This window comes from Heliangelus exortis, chromosome 2, assembly GCF_036169615.1.
Source record: "Heliangelus exortis chromosome 2, bHelExo1.hap1, whole genome shotgun sequence".
Classification (NCBI taxonomy): Eukaryota; Metazoa; Chordata; class Aves; order Apodiformes; family Trochilidae; genus Heliangelus; species Heliangelus exortis.
In genome coordinates this window covers 86,799,549-86,819,492 of record NC_092423.1, presented here as the reverse complement: position 1 = coordinate 86,819,492, position 19,944 = coordinate 86,799,549, and the positions used below count along the sequence as shown (strand labels likewise).

The 19,944-nt window shown below is 42.1% G+C and overlaps 1 protein-coding gene across 2 annotated transcripts in view; it reads right to left on the bottom strand.

Moving 5' to 3' along the window:
* Positions 1–17,657, bottom strand: part of LOC139792902 (sodium-dependent neutral amino acid transporter B(0)AT3-like) — a 28,556-nt gene extending 10,899 nt beyond the window's left edge. Inside the window, exons 1-5 of one of the 2 annotated variants that reach the window (XM_071736868.1) lie at positions 17,317–17,657; positions 7,952–8,092; positions 6,672–6,809; positions 4,168–4,349; positions 3,647–3,757 (exon numbers count right to left, since the gene is read on the bottom strand). In XM_071736868.1, coding sequence (XP_071592969.1) covers positions 3,647–3,757; positions 4,168–4,349; positions 6,672–6,809; positions 7,952–8,092; positions 17,317–17,473 — 729 coding nt within the window. In that variant the 5' untranslated portion in view covers positions 17,474–17,657. The remainder of the gene's footprint in view (positions 1–3,646; positions 3,758–4,167; positions 4,350–6,671; positions 6,810–7,951; positions 8,093–17,316) is intronic. The other variant, XM_071736869.1, reaches the window with a different exon arrangement.
* Between the last annotated feature and the right edge of the window lie 2,287 nt (positions 17,658–19,944).

Here is a 19,944-nt window from a genome sequence, read left to right as displayed (position 1 = left end):
AGATGCCACCATCAAAGGCCTGGCTATCTGACTGGGGACTTTGGCAAATGAGTCTGAAGATAGTTTGGTTTGGTGCTAGGAACAATGCATTTATTGATTCTAAAAGATATTAATCATTCCCAAAATGTGGAGAAACAGCAGAGAGCCAAGCATGTGGTGGCAGTGCCATTATCTGGTCTTAAGCAAATAATTATGAATCTGTTATTTTGTAAGATTTTTGGTAATGTGCAATTCAGAGTTCATAAGCATGTCTTGAAGAAAAAATATGCTGAAGCTAGAAATAGATGAAGGTAATAAAACTACAATGTTAATGAATGACCATGGGAGTAATGAGAAAAAGATGCATAATTACCTCCCTGGACAGTAACATATTTGGATACTTGTACACATGCAATACAGGAATTTTCTTAAAACAGAATTTAAAAATACTGGGATGCCTGTGATGTGTAATTTTGGTGCAAAAACAATTATTGCTTTTCTCACAAGTGAGTGGCCAAGAAGTAATGCTGCATTTAGACAGCAATTAATTAAGGTAATGCTTTTGTTCCCCTTAATATCAGGAACAATATGGACAGACCAGGTACCTTGCAAGGAGTTGTCAGTGTCCATTCACTGTGCTATATCAGATGTAAAACTATACTGCAAAGTAGAGGAAAACATTACAAATTGCCTCTGTGACAGAGGATCTCTGGTGCCTGTGATGCCTTTTTCTTGACCAATCTCACTGCTTATTAAATAGCTACAGAGCTCTGACTGAGCATCAGTTGCCCAACCGAGCTCCTGGAATAGTTCATTGCCAGAGAACTGCCAAATATTTACAGTCTCTGAAGCTCTTGCAGATATAAAAGAGTCTGGAGGAGGCATCTCTGCTTCTGAGCTGATACAGATGCCCACAATAGCTGAACTTTATAGACACCATTGCTGATGCTTGATGAGATCCTTTTTCTGCTGATGCTGATTTTTTTTTTTTTTCCCCCCAGGAACCTTCTCAAAAGTCTCTGTTCCAGCTTTTCTGTGTTGCTTCTCTTTGTACAACTTCTGCTTTCCACTCAAGTGCCTGTGAGCATCTTCAGCATCCTTTTTGTTCTCCTGGCAGCTTCACTTTCCAGGTGGCCATGGATTTAGAGAGTCCGAGTAAATCATCAGACTTCTCCATGTCTGAATGTCAATGAAAAGAAGTGTTAGTGGTTCTGGAATGCAAGGTATGAAAGTGTGTCAACTATGTATTTTTGCTTGAAAATAAAACCACAGCCTGCCATATTTAAAACCCATATACATTCATTTACCACTTGTGGTATTTATTATTGAGAACTAAAATACAAACCTGGAAAGTGAATAAACTTAAAGGTAGCTTGGGGGAAAAAAAAAAGAAAACAAAAAAACCCCCCAAAACAGCAAACTAAGTTCTGTTGGGTAATTATGGTGTTGAAACTGGGCAAGATGTGACTTCTAGCAGTAGGTATTACTTTCTTCTGCAGATTTTCAGAAACATCAGTGATGTATAAAAGCTACCAGAAAGTGAATGTGACAGCAATTACAAGAAACTACAATTTCTGCTGCACTGAAAAGTTGGAAAACAGTTGCAAAAGACTGCTGCCAATGAATGGAGAAAGTCAAGAAGGTTGATTTAATCTACTTATTTAATTTATTATTTTTAAAAGCAAGCCAAAACAGGCAGTAGGTGAACTAACTTTTACTCTATTTTGCCTAAAACTTTACAAGCTTCCTGCAAAAGGACAGGAAAAGAAGAGGAAAACAGCACACACTTCAGAAATATGCTTTACATTTTTGTAAGCTAATGTGGTCTGGGTGGGCCAGGTAAACTTTTGCCACCCCTCCCCAAACGACCAGTCCTCTGCACAACTCACTTTGGGACATCCCCTGTGTAGAAGTGTAACAAGAAAAAAACCATGTATTTACTGGCAGTGAAGTAAATGGCAGTGGTGGAAATAGTTCCTCTTTCTGCAGGCTAACAGAAAAGGCAATAGTGGTACTGCAGCTGTGGGCTAAGGAGAAGAAGTGAGAAAGGAAATGTTGCAGTGTTATGCTTGCTGCCTGTTTGAAGTCCTTGAAGTATGAAAATCTTCCAAAGCAGCTGCTGTGTTAGTTTAACAAAGCCATCTCTCTGTCTTAACACTATAATTCCTATACAGTACAAACACCTAGCAAATGTGACTTACCAGGCTGTTGCATCAGCTTTTCCATGTTTGTAGATAACAATCTAATTTCATCAACAAAACCATCTTCAGGTGACTCTTCCAGGATTTCCCCAGGATCTCTGCTTCCTTGAAACAACCAATCATTAACTGCAGGTTGGTTGCAGATGGATTTTCATTCTTCTTGCATCAGTCTATAAAACCATCCAGCTCTTCTTTATTGGTGGTCTGCTTTCCCTCATCACTGCAATGCCTCCATGCTTTGTGAATGCCCAGGGAGGTGGTGGAGTCACCATCCCTGGAGGTATTCAAAAAACAGGTAGATGTGGTGCTTCAGGAGATGATTTAGTGGTTAAGGTGGTGTAGGACTTATGGTTGGACTTGATGCTCTTGAAGGTCCTTTCCAACCATGATGATTCTATGAATACACACGGGTCTAGGTTTTGTATTAAGATCACTGTACAATGATCCTAAGTCCTAAAGATGCCTGAGCTCTTCCAGAGAAACTCGACAGCCAGGCTGAGGCCAAGTGACAACAGACCAAGCCATATTCTGGGTGTGTTGTCTCATCTGCTTTCTTCATTAAGACATTGTACCAAGCATTTATATTTCTGTGACCTACAAAAGTGCAGGTAAAGACCAAGGTTGTCCTTTTTGCATTCTGATGGCATTCGGTTGGATGCCCATGCCATTAGGCTTGCAAGGGGACAGATTAAAAGAGAAATCTCATCTTCTGAGGTTGCTTTTGCTGTTGTCCCTTTCCAGGCTGCCATGTAATGTGTCTCTGCACTTCCTGGGTGATGCTTTTCCTCCTCTACACTCACCACTTTGTGGAGCCTTTTAGCATTAAGGCAGAGGTGTGAGGAGCCTACAGTTGACAGCAACCACTTGGTGGGACAATTTGACTTTGCATTTGAGAAGGCCACTAAAGATAGTATAAAGAAATCCTTCTGAGATTGAGGGATCTGCAGCTCTTGTCCCCTTGAGAAGAGTGAAAATAGAGATCTATTCGCCAGCAGTTCTGTCTTTTTGGGACAGCTACATGGGAGGAAAAACTTCAAGTATGGAGAAACAGGAGTAGGAGAAAATTACTTTCGCCATAGGAAAAAAACACAGCACTTTCCAGTGTAATTCCTCAGTCATTTCCTTGGGAAGTCTGAAAAGCTTAAAGCTGTGTACATTCTGTAGCATTGGCAGGGAAATCTCATCTTTATCATGTGTAGAAGTGATAATGCTGTTTGTTAAGGGCATCAGTTTCATTTACACATTCAGGGCTGGGGTACCCATAACATACTCAATTTTCCAATATTTTCTGATGCTTTTTAATGAACTATTACTAATGTGTGTCAAAATACTTAATCACTTCATTTCAGAAAAAAGAACTTAGCTGAGCTCTTGGGTAGATCAGGAGCTGCTTGAAAATGAAATGTGGAATCCGAGAGGGAGAAAAAGAAAAAAATAATATTTCTGCCTCCAACAGCAATACTTACATTAGGGGTGAAGAGGTAAGCCAGACCATCAGTAGCTCCTGGTAGAGTGAGTCCATGAATAAGGAATATAGTTAGGACCAGGTAAGGGAATAGTGCTGTTACATAAATTGCCTACAGTAAGAAAGTAAGATGTAGGATTACTGACAATAACATTGATAAATCCTATTTAAGTTGTTGCAACATACAGTCCTGATTAAGAATAGGTAAAACAGCTACAGATGAACATTGCCACCTTTAAAAGAGGCAGAATGTTCTTTTGCAGACAATGTTCTTTTGTGACAAAATTCCTCTTCAAAACTGTGCAAGAGAAGACTGGTAGGGCAGAAGTGTTGCCAAGGGAAAAGGGAGAGAAATGTCACTTTGAGCCAGTTGTACCACTGTTGCTGCCTTGTTGGGCAAAGGAGCACACTTCCATGGTGTTAGTCTGGCAAATGGGGAAGGCTTTCCTTGGTGGGGAAACTTGATAGCTGGAGAGCAAAATCCAAACTGTGGGATAATGCACTTCTCTATCCTTTCCATACCTTTCCTGTGGTTTCAATTCCTCGGATGGTGCAGAGGTAGATGATTACCCAGCAAGCTGCTAAACACAAAACGAGCCACCACTGTAATGTGCCACTTTCAGTGATACCGGGTGTTATGTTCAGAGTTTTCCTGTACCAAAAATAATTTACTGAAGTACTTTTGGAACATTCTTCGTTGAGCCCTGGAAAAAAATGTGGTAAGCATAAGTTTAAACTTGAAAATTGGTAGTATTTTTCCATTCACCATATAGTTAGGAAGCAAGGATTTATAATACTAACAAAATGGTCACTTGTGAGCTGCCAAATCAAATATAGAGAGGGACTGAACTGTCCTTTCTGTACTGTCTGTAATGTGCAATAAGACAAACACTCATGGCAGGCTGAGGTTGCAAGACTTGCATGAGACCTCCACTGGAACATCAGCAGCATTTCTACAGGTGATAGCTTTTCTGAATAGAAAAAGTGTCGTACTTGGTGTAAGGTAAAATCTAAACTCTTAATTGCAGTGGAGACTATGGAATTTCTTAGCTGCATGTCTACAAGCTGGTAGAGCTGTAGCAATGTTTGGGCACCCAAAGATACATTTAAGCTCAGGATCTCCTGGCTGTGTCATGGCCCTTTATTGGGGTAAGATCCAGGCATCAGCCTCTTTGGTTCATGTTTCCAGGATTTCTGTGAGCAGGAACCTCAGTGCCTGGGATAGTGGGTACTCCCCATCCAGGCTCTGTGCCTGGACCAACATATGCCATCACATCTTTGCCTATGTTCCACCTAAATGCCTAAAAAGGATGTTTACAGGGGATCTTCAGGAAACCCACTGACCTGCTTGGTTTTAGCTGGAAACCCCTGTGCATTTCTGGGAGCCAGGGTTACAGAGCATGGAGCCAACAGAGGCAGCACTGATGGTGATCCCTGCATTCAGGAGTCCAGCACACACCAAGGCTGAGGGACCTCCTTCTCCTTTCCCTGCCTGGTGAGACCCTAATGTGTCTCTCCATCCCAGAGAACACATTAATTTTCTTCTGGTGTCTCCTGCTGAAATTATTTTTGTGCAGCCCGACTCAAGTTTACTGTTACTTTTTTCCCCTCCTTACCCCATTTCAAGTTCTGTCAGCTTTGGCTATCAGCTCCTGCTCAGATTCCCTGATGCACTGGGCAGAGCAGCTTAAGCAGGGCAGCTTGCTGCTCTCCTGCTATGGAAGGCTGATAACCCGGGCTGAAGAAAGGACTGCTCATTCTGCTTACAGGGAAGGCTAAGTCAGTCATCCTGCCATGACTCTGCAGAGGGACAGAGCATGTCTGTGGGAGGAAAATGATTCAGTGCTGCTTTTCAGCAACATCCTGATGCTGCAGTAACTGAGAGTAAGCTGTAGGTGGCTGAATGAGGTGAGTGGCTACGGTAAACCTCCCTTATTCTCCTGTTTAAACTCTACAGCTGGGCATGATGTTGCATTTTAGGGAGATAAACCTGAAGGTTCAAGAAAAAACTTCCTCCATTTTGAATCTTTTCCTCTGTGAGAAATGTCATCCTGCTTAATCAAGCTCTCAAAATGGCCCAGTTCTCCCTTTTCTTGTGACCTCTCCTGTCAGTTCTGAAACAGAAACCTTTCACAACAAAACTCTGAAAACCAAACGAATCAGCAGTGAGGCAATGAGGCCACTAAACAGAGCTTGGGGAACCTTCGAGTTCCTTGACCTATGGCTTCAGTGGGGAAGCACACTGTGTTCCTCCTGGGTGACCAGTTCATCTTGGTGAATGGAATTTGGTTCACTTTTTGCCCTGATAAATTCCTTTTCTTTTAGGGAGTTTCTTGATACGCAGGAGGTGTTAATTCAAGTGTTTTCTAAACACTTATTTAATTTCCCATTTTGAAATCAAGAAAAAAGGGTCATGGACATTCTGGCCCCATTTTTGTTCCTGCAAGAATGACGAATTTAGGTAGTTATCATCACTTTCATAGCTTTTTGGCAGAAAACTAACCAGGTTTTCTGTCCAGCTCAGAGCCAAATCAAGTGTGTGGCTTCTCTTTTCAGGGGCTTCTTGGTTAGCATGTCTAGAGAGTTGTCAGATACATACAAGTAGTTTCATCAGTCTGTAGGCAGAGACTGAAATTCTCTGCTCTGGCAACTCAGGTGATCTTTCTCAGCACATCCTGGCAAATGAGCTGAAAGGTTTCTCTAACAGCTTATTATGAGTCATAACCAATGCATCACCACCTAGGGAAAACTCGGAAGTCTCATTTCAATCAGTTGCTGAAAGATGTAGTCATAAATCTGCTTCTTAATTACACTCACAATCCCATGTCTTGATATGTAGTTCGTGATAACAGAAGTGTGTCTTAGTAACAGACTATTTCTCTGTAGTCAGAAAGCAGGGGACACTCTCAAATTGGTATTTGTATCATAGCACAAGCAAAAAAAAAAACCCAAATTTGCCTCTACCCCTTCCCAGCCCCCAGACTCTGATGTTTGTGATCCTCCCTTTTACTCAAAGTGGTAGTTACCTGTTCTGTTTTCATTTAGAGGACAAATACTCCAAGGAAGAGGTTCTTGGAAGGAGTTTAGCAAATACCACATTACCCAGGTTAAAACCGTGTTGTAGTATAAGCTCACCAGAACCGACACCATCCATGTACCAACTCCTGCAGAAAGCACAAGGTCTCAGGTTAAAAATCTTTGGCAAAAATTATCAGTCACAGTGCTTGCTCTCAGAAGCTTGTGTTTCCTAATTTTTCAAGATTTTCTGTTTCTTTCCAGAGATTTTTGCCATGAAAGGTGGTTATTTGTGCTCTGAGGAGCCAGGCACTGATGCACTGTTCTCCAGCTCACCAGCCCTGCCAAGAAGGTAGGTACTTGTGTAGAAGATTAGGGTTAAAATCTTTGCTCTAGTTTTTTCTCCTTGTTCTCTACATGGGGATTTCAATAGCAGAAACTTATTTGGAATTTGAGTTGGATTTTGAAAAACTGAATTGGATTGGAATTTGAAAAGAGACAGAAACTTCACTGCATGAGGGCACTCTTTTGTCCTAAATCATGCACACATGCCCTAATCTGGTGAATATTTTGACTTCTCCTGTAAGGAAGGAAGAATAGCAAGGTTACAATGTACTTGCATTTTTACAAAGGGAGGATGGACATGCCTAATTGTTGAAGATGATTTTAGCTGGAAGTACCACTTGGCTGCTTGATGTTTCTTACTGGGTGCCCTCAGGCCCTTTAGATAACTCCTCTTACCCACCCCTTCTCTCTCCCCTACAGGGATGTTTTTTCAGTGTCTATTAAATACTTCTTTTTTTTAATTTCTGACTCAGGGCTGCACACTGTTCTGATGCACACTGCTGTGTGGACTGTGCCCTGTGCCCAGTCCTGTTTATTATCTACAGTAGTCTGGCTGTGCCCATGTCTCTCCCAAAGGGAAACTATCCCAGGTGCTTTAGAATTTTTAGGAGGTGTGAAACTCCCATTCCTAATTTCATATCTTTCAGTCCCCCCTCCAGTCTCTCCCTGGAAGGAGCAAACTGGCTCCTGGAGGTGCTGTGAGGGAGGATTGGGAGGCAGCTCTTGCATAATCCCCCAAAATAGGGTGGTGGTGGCTAGCAGAGCTCATGATCATTATGCCTCCTACAGCCAAGGTTATGAGGTTTGCCTTGAAGATTCCCAAGTGCCTGGGGTAGCACCTGGTGGGAGCGATGTCCTGATGGGCATCAGGCACAGGTCTGTAGGAAGTGAGTGCTGGATGGGAGTTTAGCTGTGGTTCTAGGAGCTGGGAGCCCATGAGACTTACCAACTCCTCCAAGGTAAGGAGAGATGGTGCTCCAGGCACCGATGCTGCCTTTCCTCAGGTACTGTCCTAGAGCCAATTCAAGATGCAGCAGTGGGATTCCTTCGAAGATAAGGGCGATCAGATAAGGGATCAGGAATGCACCTGAAAGCACAATTAAGTGCAATTGAGCCACGTGGTTATCTGCATCTTACTGACATTACTGTTTTGGAATTTGTCAGCTTTATGACCCTAACAAAGTCCTTGTGGGATGTGTTGAGAGAGGGAGCATTGCTGGAGATACCTGCCAAGTAGCACATGATACTGGTGATTTTGTTGTCAAAGATGTAGGAGAAAGGCCTGGGATGCTTTGTGCTGCAGGATGCTGCTTCTTGGGCACTGCTAGAGCCCATTATAAACAGCCTCACCATTTCCTCCATTTACCTTTCTTTTAAGAACCTTTTTTCCTGCTCATAAAGCACAAGAGTTTGTCTCTCACTTACACCATCCCTTTCCTTGTCAGTGCAGGGATCTCGTTTCCCTTTCTAAAGCTCTCAGGAGTGTGCTTCTCTGTCCTTGCCTGGTACAGGAGGGTGTCACACTGGAGACCCCAAAAAGACCAGGTCACTTTATTGCATGAAGTTCTGCCCAAGCCTCTGGCCAGTGAAAAACTGAAGCGAGACTGAAGTTGTTCTGTGAGACATGGGAGCAATGAAGCCAGTTTTTTTTTTTTCTTCCTAATTTGTATCTTCTACATCTTCTCTGGTTTCCTCCCAGCAGCTCCCCTGGGCCAGTGGCAGCAGGTGCTGCTGGGTGCCTGCAGGAAGGTGTCAATCCTGGCAGCAGCCTAACTGGTTCCTGCAGAATGCTGTGTGAAACATTATCTCCCCCACATTCCCTCAGAAAGGAAAAAAGATTTGGGTCACCTTCCTTTGCACAGATACTGATTTTCATGAGACCAGGAGAAGTTTCATCAGTGTGTTTAAAGTACCTGTGTAAACATCCACTTAAATTACTGATTGAAGTTTATGGCCATGAGCAGCAAACCCTGTGACCACAGTGCCTCTTTTCTCTGGGGAAACAAAGACAGAAGTCCTGCTTCAGCTCTCTCCCAGTCCTCCTTCCAACTCATGATGACACTATGTGAGTGTCCTCATCCCCGTCTCTTTGTCAACAATCCTGTGCCTTGTTATACCACTTCACCTCTGCCTCCATATCACATATCTGAGTCTACCTCACTGCTCTTCCAGCTCTGGGGACTTTCTCTCCTTCCAGGCTATCAGTGAGAGGAGTCTCATCATCATTATCACTGTCACCATCACGGCTTGAGAGCTCAAAGCAGAGCATCTCAGCTCACTGTTGCATCTTTGGCCCTTTGAGGGAGGTGGAGGATTCCCAGTCTTTTCCTGGAATGAGACGTGTTTTGCAATCACTGATTATTTAGAAAGGTTGGGCAGATAAATTTATTTACTTGGGCTAGGTACTGCAATAACTTTGCTACCTATTGCTAGGTGCTGCAGTAATTACATACAACATCCAGAGAAGGTGTGTTGTTTAATGGTTTAGCCCTTTATCAAGAATACATAAGAATAAAAGTCAGCAAAGCTGTCCTCAATGAAAAACTATTCTTAATTTACCAAATGTGGAAATAAATGTCTCTCCCTATGATCTGATTTCTTAAAATGTTTTTAGCAACTAAGAAACAGATTTGAAAAAGGAGTCTTGATTTGAAAAAGGAGTCTTAATTTGAAAAAGGAGTCTTACAGTTGATTCCCAGGATTTTATATCCTCTGTTTGGATCCTCATTACCCCTTCTCGGTAGTCGACTTGCTTGGAGGAAGCTTTAAAGTGGCTCTATACAGGTGGCTCCAATCTTCCCCAGGAGAGATACTTACAGGGGGAGTTAAGGGCCACAATACCTTCTTCATGTAAATGTTTTACCATCTGATGAAATCTCACCTGGAGCTGCCTACTGGAGCTGCCATGTCCTAGAATCATCACAGAGTCACAGAATGGCTGGGGTTGGAAGGGGCCATGGGCAGGGACACCTCCTACTAGACCAGGCTGCTCAAAGCCCCATCCAGCCTGGCCTTGAACACTTCCAGGGAGGGAGCAGCCACAGCTTCCCTGGGCAACCTGTGCCAGTGTCTCACCCCTCTAGGAATTTGCAGGTAAGGAATTCCAGGAATTCCCTGTAAGGAATTTGCAGGTCTCTTCTGCAAGAACTCAGTAGCCTCTCACCATGTTCAATCCTGTGCTCTCTTTCAAACCTGCTGCCATATCCCCTTCCACAGCACACCTGAGAGTGCCCATCCAGCCCTCCTGACAGCCTGGTGCCTCAGAAAGAGAAAAACATCCATACAAGTGACAGGAGCAGAGCCCTGTGGATAACTCCACTTGTTGGCCCAGCTGCCTGGCCACAGACCAGCCCCAGGCAGCAGCTCTTCCACTGCATCCACTCCTGAGGATGCTGAACCCTTGCTAGCAAAGCACTCTGTAAGGGAGCAACCTATCTCCTGTATCATATCTCTCTGGAAATAACTGTGTAATAATTAGTGCAAACTGCCCTCTGTTATCTCTCTCCCCTTCTCTGTTTGCTAGTTGAGCCACAGAGAGCAGAGCATGTTTAGATACTCTGCTGATAAAAGCCTGTTTGCTTTGTGCTGGTCTGTAGTATCTCCAGTCACATTTACAGCATGGCAAAAAACTGTGTCTCTTTTGGAAAGAAAAGACTGTTTTTCCAGAACAATATAAAAAGTATGCTATCTGCAGCTATGAAAATATGTGGGTTAAGAAGAAATAGCTAATGGAGCTAATCTTTCTCAATCCTAATTCAAGTAAATGGTTTGTATTGAAAAACTGTCTTCAGTTATTCATTCCTTTGGTTTAGAGTATTTTTTTAGGCAAAAAGTAAGTAGTCAGGAAAAGCATAGACAGGCTATCCAAGCACTTGAAGCTTACTCTTTTCCACAATAAAATCCCCCACCCATAGAAGAAAAAAGAATACTGGAAAGGTACCCAATACCTAATTGTGAGTAGGAAACCTCTAGCACTATATAGACAAGGGTTCTGTTTATAAATAGGGGAGATGTGCCAGAAGACAGAATTTAAATACTTAAAAAAAAAAAAAAACCACAAAAACGAAGAAAAATGTAACCATGTAAAAGTCAAGAAGAAAATCCAAGAAGCAGAATGGAGGAGTGAACTGGTACCTAACACAGAACGTGCATGGCACACAGAGCATTCAAACACAGGCACAGCAAAGCCCCTCTCAGCACCCATATGACATACAGTGCAGTTGCAGCAGAAGCTCTGAAGGCCTGGCTGCCATGAGGCATGAGGAAAAGAAACCTATGCAGAAACAATCATAAAGAGCCAGAAAACAAATTATTCTGCACATGCGTATTCTAGGTATATCTAGGTATTCTGTATCTATATACTCCTTAGTCAAAGGAAAGTAAATGATGGAAGAAGCAGGCAGGGGAGGGGGAACCTTTAGAAGTTTATCTTCAGTAACTTTTTTCTTCTCAAAAAAAGTGAATAAAGAAAAATGACAATGATCAACCATTTGCAAGCACCTTAAAATCCTGGAGAAATGCCTATAAAAATCAGAAGTACCACCAGGCCACTTATCAGTTTCATCCCTAAGGAAAACTGTAATGTACTTCATTCTTTGTGTCAGAAAGGCACTTGAAATCCATAAAGCACCCATCCTGCAAGCAGACTCATGCACTACTAAAATAAACACAGGAAAAAAAGTCCAAATTCTATCAGAGCTAAAAGTTGTTTTGGAAGGAGGTCCTGCACAAGGGCACTGCAGAGCCAACAACCTCTGTGCCCATGAGAAGGTACTGCAAACCTACAGGATCAGGCCACAAACAGCTACAAATACCCCACATTTGGGGGTATTTGGGAAGTTGGTTTCATTAACAGCAGAAGCCCAGGTGACAAGGAGCAGCAGCATGTAGCACGATCTGTAGCATTGCTGTCTCAGAAGCATTAGACTGCTTCATAGTCATGGCAGGAGAAAAAAAAAAATGCTTGGTGCACTCTAGATGTGCTGAGGGCTTTTAAAACCCGACCCCTCAATTGTATTGTACAGGCAAATAGAGTCGGAAAAGCAACTACTCAACTATGTCCAGCCCTCTGCCTGCAAAGTGATACTTGGAGGGCACAATCTTTGTTATTTCCTACAGTTATTTCTTTGTTATTTCCATGACAGTTGGAAGAAAAGTGCAAGAACTACCAGACAGTCTGGTGAGAGCTGCTGGTGCACCAGAAAGCAGGATGAGCAGGAGGCTAACAAAGGAGCACAGTCTAAAATTGAAAGAAAGAAACCCAATAGCTTTGCTTGGTGTTGGGGTACCAAAGAAGACTTCCTAAATGGTGAAGAAGAGCTTAAAATAACTGATCCACATGCTCAACATTGCATCCAGCTGGCAGAAGTAAGGCAAATAACTCTAAATGATGATCAGAGAATAGGAGTGAAAAAGGAGGGTGTGTTGTGGTCATAGAATCACAGAATGGTTTGGATTGGAAGAGACCTTAAAGATCATCTGGTTCCAACCCCCCTGCATGAGCAAGGACGTACCCCACTAAACCACATTGCACATAGATCCATCCAGCCTGGCCTTGTGATCTAAAGACACACTAGCATTTGAAAGGCCAGAACATTAATAAATATCCTTCTAATCAGGGATTTAGGAGTGGAAAAAAATAGTTGTAATGGAGACTGAAATGACCTGGAAAGTGATTCCAAAGGAAACGCATCAATAGAGTCTGAAAAATTCGGAAACCACATCTCAGTATGGTACAATGCATAAAGCTTGAGATCCACCTCACTGCTTCTGTTGGCATGTAGGAGAAAGGTTGATGGGTGCTTTTTCCCTAAAAACTGAGAACTTAATAGCAAGATACCTATTATAATTTATGCTTTTTCTACAGGAAATCATAATAGATGGTAACTACTTGTTCAGTGACAGAAAAAACCTATTAGCTGTTGAAAAGGGATTAGCAGACCTTTTCCCAGTTCTCCGCTGTAGTCCAGCTAAGCACTGTAGTGGTTAACACAGCAACTAATAATATCAAGACATCAGATAGGGAAAAAAGCAGCAACTTAATCATATTCACCCTCTTTCTGGCAAACAGTACTTCATTATCTTTTTTATGTCTTCTGCACTGTGTTAATACAGAAGAAAAGTATGAGTTTATAGTAATAAACATCATATTTGTTCATCATATTTATGGTGGCACTGATTTTGACTTACAGGCCATGTTGCATGTCTTACAGACTCTAAAACTTTGCAGGGTTGAGTTTCCCAAGTAAATGGAAGCAATGAAGCCGTGTCCAGAAAACCAAGGAGGAAACAGCAGCCATTTCAAGGGAAGATGGGTTATGCTTATAGGAAACCTTATAAAATAACCTTGATCTTTCCTGTGAGACACTCATGACTGAAGGATGTGTGTGAGCAGCACCCATGTGCAAGTTTGCACTAACCCGAGTTGAAAAGGGCAGCCAAATACAAGATATGAAAAGATCAACCCCAAATGACATAGCTTTTCACTGAGACCTTGAGCAGGACATGGTAAGAATGCAGAAAAATCGAATTTGTTACTTGTTACATTTTTCCATCAGAATGTGAAGTGTTCTGCTCTTCCCCCAACATACTTTTGTCTACTTGTTTGTTTGTTTGTTTGTTTTTTAACAGCATCTTTCAGACCTACTTGTTCTTTTCAGGTTCTGTTTTCCTTCTGAGGACACAGTAAGCCGGGCAACTGCATTTTCTAGTGAGCTGTAGTTCAGATTCTAGCAAAAGGTCAGGTAGGTGCAAGTTATGAAAGTCTGTAAATCATTGCCCCAGAAGTAAACAGTTTTCCCTTTTTATCAGGACTTTACTGTTTGTGTGCATTTATTTTCCTAGAAAGAAAGTGTATTTTATATTCAAGATATTTTTCAGCAATCCTGTAGGCTCAGACACTGTACACGTGTATGTATCTTTTACTACAGCAAGTTCCAGCTAGGACTATGTTGTTGTTTTGTTTTTTGGTTTTTTTAAAGTAAACTCAGATCACTGTGTGTGTACTTATATAGCTACCCAGCCTTTTTGAGTCTCAGTTTTAAGTGACAAACTGTATACTGGTCCATTTGCAGCCTTCTTTTCAAGCCTAGTTGCCTGGGAACCTTTGCGTTCGTCACCACTTACTGTGGCAAACAACCTTCATATCCATTAGTCATGAAAGTAAATAACTAACTTAACTCAGGCAATAAATCCAAATAATCAGTAACAACAGTGGGAAATAAATGTCAGCAAAACTGATATTACATTAGATCTGAGTTACTGAGTAACACTAATGTGCGATGAATAAGGTCCAGAGGTCCGATGAGAACAGCTGACGTGAGGCAAACATATAAGCACTTATGTTTATCCCCTGCTTTCCAAAAGATCTAGAAATGAGGAACAGTGCACTGCCTAACTCTTAAACACTTGGATGTCACCTGTACCAGCTGTTAATCCTTAGAAGTCTGTGCCATTTCCATACCTGGTTTTGCTGCACTTGTGGCTGTGGCTGCAGGCACGGAGCCACAGCACCTCTCAGGGCTCCAGGTTAACCATGATGCTGCTGCTCTGTCCTGTGCTCACATCTCCACATGCACACAGGCAGGATTTATGCTCCAGTACCCCTGGAAAATCTACTGTGCTTTGGCATCTGAGTTATTTGCTTTCAAAAATACAACCCCAAATCCCATCACTGCCTTAAATTTGAAGAAAAAATGTGCAGCTACATAGCTCATTGATGCAAACAGAATTGTGCCGTCTTCTTGGTGGTCTTCATGACTCACTCAGACTCTTCCAATGCCAGCATTGTGGGATAACTTATTCACAAATCCCACAGAACTTTATTACAGCGTCCATCCTACTGTTGTGATCTCAGAGCCCTTTATTAAAATCCAGTGACCAAACGCTGGCCACACATCCATTCATTGATGTTTATTCACCTCTGTCTCGTGCTGCTCTTTGTAGTGGTGCAAGATGCTGTTACAGAGTCTGCTAGATATTTCATACCCATTTTTCACTGGCAAAACTACTACTCACAGAGCAAGGGGATGATTCAATCTTTGTTTTGGCAGCATTTTCCTATCTATTATCTCTAGACCCTGTTATTTCTTTGTCCGTAGCAGCTCCTGTGGGACATGTCAGTGCTCAGGAGCTGGATAGACAAGCAAAAAGACTTTCTGAGCATTGTGCAGTCCTTAAGGGAGTCACCGTGGGTCTTCTTGCTCTGAGACTCATGATTCTCCTGGGGTGGTAATGGTCTGTAGGATGCAAGGGACCCTGAGGAGATGGATGGAGGGGAAAGATCAAACCTGAGTAGAGAGAGAGCATAGCTGATCTTCCGAAGATCTGAAGAGACAGTAAGAGATCTGGGCACAGCTAATCCCCTGCCTTCAGCACTGAGAAGTGACCCTTGGTGCTTCCTGGGAAGCTGTGAAAACCTTTTTGCCATGAGGGGAAGAATATTTCATCTTAATCTGCAATAGAGATTTGCACAAAACTCTGAGGTGAAAAGTTCATGCAGCCTCGTGCAGAAGCAACCCTGTGATGAGATATGCAGAGGAGCTTGTCTTGCTGGGGTCCTGTCTGTGAGTTTCAAGCCTTCCTGTGAGTGCTTTGTTTTAGTTGCTCATTATATTTCAGAAACATTACATTATTTTAGTTTCTTTATATTTTCTGTGAATACTGAATGCTTGTTCCCTTGCTCCATGACAGAAAGGCCACCTGGGGGTATTTGTCTGCCCTACAGGAACTGCTCCAGAAGAACACCTTCCTTGCAGGCCACATGCCATATCTGCTATGGAGATGTCTCTCTCAGCGTGTTTCTAATTTCTCATTAACACGTGTCATTTACTGAAGTTAATGGCTATTTCTAGCCATTCCCATGGGCAAATGTAAACAGTGTGCTTCCACCTGTAGCTTGCTAGCCACCCAGTTATGCCACTCCTCTGAGAGAGTTTCACTGGGTTTGATATCTGGCAAATATATAATGGAAAATGTTAAGTCCCCTGGGAGGAATCTCATTTACTATGTCCTCTCTTATTTGAATTTATGTAATCATAGCTTCCAGCTGTTACATGTTTGACATCAGAGAGCATCTTGCCACCAAAATAATTTCCATTTCCTCTCTTATAGCCTATAATAAAGGTACTCTTTTATTTTCAATTTCATGAACTAAAGGGATTGAATTTGTAAGTTGTTCCTTATCCCATACATTTTTCCACACCTTGAATAATTGTTCAGGCTTTTTTGAATCTTGTCTAATTTTTCAACTTGATTTTGAAAGCTTGGCTTTCTGAAGAAGTCGGAAGTTCAGAAGTCATCTTAGTAACAGTAGCAATTTCTCTTATCTGCTTCCTAGTGCTTTGCTCAGATATGCCATCATTCTTTTTGTTGATATACCCTGCTATATCTCATTCATTCAGCTACTCACCAAAGTCCCAAAGTGGCTGCTTCTTTCTAAAACTCTCCTTGCTATTAAAGGCAGCATCCATTCTTGCTTCCTTGTTGATTTCAATATATGTAGTTTATCAAGTAATGCAGATACCTTGGTTGTATGAGCTTGGATTTAATACTTGTTTTCTGTCACTTGATTGGTTTAAATTTATGTTTCTCCAGTTAATTGAAGAATAATGAATAATAATGGGCTGGAACAATTTGCTATCTCACTTTGCTTTAGACAGCTTGCCATGGCAGATCTCAAAAGATAATGTGAATAATGAGTTATCAAGTAGTCTTTTCTGATCCATTTATATTTACTAAATTGGCTACTTTTAATGCAGTTGTATTCCATAGGAATTTTAGCTGGGCATTTTAAACAGCTTCACAGACATTCAAAAGTGCAATTTACTTTTGTGTGTGGGCAGTTCCAGATGATGAGGTAGCTCCTAAGATCACCAGAGGAGTGAGGGGAAAATCTTGCTCACCTTCCCAAAGGAAGGTGCAGCGACCCTTTGTCTGGAGGACCTGTTCACTCAGACCTCCCCAGGACTTCTTGCTTCTCCTGAAGGGTAACAAGCTGCAGGTTCAGTTTCCTCCTCCCACTGGGGCTGTAGCAGCAATTTAAGAACTTTAACATTGGTTTTGATAAGAGTTAGCATCAGTCTGGTCTTCCTAAGCAAGTGCATAATTTTAAATGAAATCTAAATGAAAATGCATCTTCTAGAGGAAAAGCTCATCTAACTGGCGCCAAACTTTTATGACTATTAGATGGTTCAAACAAGTTAGTTCAACAAAAAGAGATGTACATATAAAACTCCCATGCCCATCCCAATCTAGTAGACTTATATTAGAATTGTAGCTCAACATTTTGGCAAAGTGACATTTCAATCTTACCGCCTCCGTGTATCTGACACAAATATGGAAATCGCCACACGTTCCCCAGACCGACGGCAAATCCGATACAGCTTAAAATGTACTGGAATTTATTGTCCCACTGGGGTCTGACATCTTCTTTAGGGATTTCAGGTGGCACTGATAAACCCTTTGGCATTTTAATGCAGTATTCTTGGCTCTTTAGCGCCTTTCCCTATAAATGGGAAGATGCTTCCAATCCTCTCCCTCCTACAGATTTTATGCTGGGTGACTGAAGGATTCTGGAAGGAGAGGTGGAGCTTTCTTTTTACCTGGTGCACAGGAACATGTCATTGCCAAAGCTGCAGTTTAAAGACAAAACCAGGAATAATTATTATATAGACAAGGTTACTACTCTTGACTGTTTTTGCAGTTCCTTCTATAGTCAGAGAACTTGGGAATATGTTGTTAATAGGTAACTCAGGATCAAACAAGGTTTTATTTCCTGTTCTCTTTCTGATCTCAGATCCTTTCAGAGAAGTGTGACACTGAATATAATTAAAGACAAACCTTTATAGCAGACTTATTAAAACTGTAAAATGCTTGCCAAAATCTGTGAATACAGTATGTGTTCCAATTTACTCTCTTATTTTGTTAATAAAGTTAAATGACAGACAAGTGCAAAAAGTAAATTTAAAAGAAGCAAGACAAATTAGACTGTCTATGTTCAGACATTAGAACCTGGTCCCTTTCCACCATAGCTGCTAGTGGTTAATTACTTCCCACCTGTCAATGAATCCCAAGTGACTATTTTTATTGTTCATTAAATAGTTACTGATGAATGCAAGAGCTGAGTGCTTTCCTTCAATTAAAGGTGCATGAGAACTTTCAGTTTTCTGTTCAGTTGTCTTTCAGTTGTACCAGGGTATTGCTGTTTTGCTCTCCAAATCAGTTCAGTCCACACTGAAGAGATCAGCCAGACAACTTCAGTAAATCAACACTTCACAGGTGGTTTCCTCTTTTCAGAATGGGAAGAGATCTAACTGAAGTTGGATTTATTTTACTTAGTAAAGTAAAATTTTACTTATTAAAGTAAAACCAAGTTTGGGTTCTCCCCTGCAGAACTGCATCTTTAAATAGTTTAAATAATTACTCACATCCAAAGAATTTTTAAAAAAAACAGTTGAAATGCAAATAATTGTAAACATTAAAATATGCATACCATGCCTGATCCTTTACTCTCTGTTTAGAGTAGATATTCTGCTTTAAAGATACACTCTGGAGTAGATATACCCCAAATAGAATTATTTCTTGTAAGAGAGTATTTTCATTATAAGGGCATGTCAGGGTGCAAATCGGATCAGTTCTCATCTTAAATGGTGTGTATAGAAAGAGCTGCAAGGCGATACAGATGTGTTGCCTGTGCACAGGGACATCTGGATGGAAAGGACAATTTCTCCAGTGGGCACATTTACACTGTCTGCTTCTGGCATTCAGCCAAATCTTTACCAATGATCCGGGTGAGGTGGCAGAGTGCACCCTCAGGAAGTTTGCAGATCGCATCAAATCGGGTCGGAAGGCTCTACAGGGGGACCTGGACAGGCTGGATCAATGGGCCAAGGCCAGTTGTTTGAGGTTCAACAAGGACAAGCAGTGGGTCCTAGGCTTGGGTGACAATAACCCCACACAATGCTACAGGCTTGAGAAAGACTGACTAGGAAGCACACCGAGAGGACAAGGACATGAGCTGAACATGAGCCACTAGTGTTCCCAGGTGGCCAAAAAGACCAACAGCATCCTGGCTTGTGTCAGGAATAGTGCAGGCAGCAGGAGCAGGGAAGTGATAGTCCCCCTGTACTTGGTGCTGATGAGGCCACACCTTGAATTCTGGGTTCAGTTTTGGGCCTCACACTACAAGAAAGACATTGAGGTGCTGAACAGTGTCCAGAGAAGGGTAATAAAGCTGGTCTGTAGCACAGGTCCTGCAAGGAGTGGCTGAGGGTAATGGGGTTCTTTATTCTGGAGAAAAGGAGGCTGAGGGGAGACTTTACTGCCCTCCAAAACTACCTGAAAGGAGGCTGCAGTGAGGTGGGGGTTGGCCTCTTCTCTCAAGGTGCAACCAGTAGAAGAGAAAATAGCCATGTGTTGTTCCAGAGGAGATTTAGATTGGATATTAGGGAAAAAAAATTTCACTGAAAGGTTTGTTAGGCACTGGAAGAGTCTGCCCAGTTGACTGTCCCTGAAGGTTTTTAAAAGACATGTAGATGTGGTGCTTAGGGACATGGTTCAGTGGTGGTCTTGGCAGTATTTAGTTAATGGTTGGACCTGATGATCTTAAAGGTCTTTTCCAACCAATTCTATGATTCTATAATGGTGCCTCTTTCTCTCTCCAGTAAAGTATAGGATTCCTGGACTGAGGTCCTCTGGGTCACATGGAAGACAGAAGCTCAAAATTGTTGTCAGGTAGGGGTGTGTGTGTGTGTGTGAACTTGAGCCACCCACCTTGACTGTGACAGATGAGGCTTTGCACCACTTGGGTCTTTTGGATCCCCCCTCAACATGGACCTCCTGGGCAAGAGTTGTACCCTTTTCTCATGTGTGACCAAGAAGGATTTGCCATTTCCTGAACTGCTGCTGTCCTGTTGCAAGTTTACCTCTTCTGTCACCAGG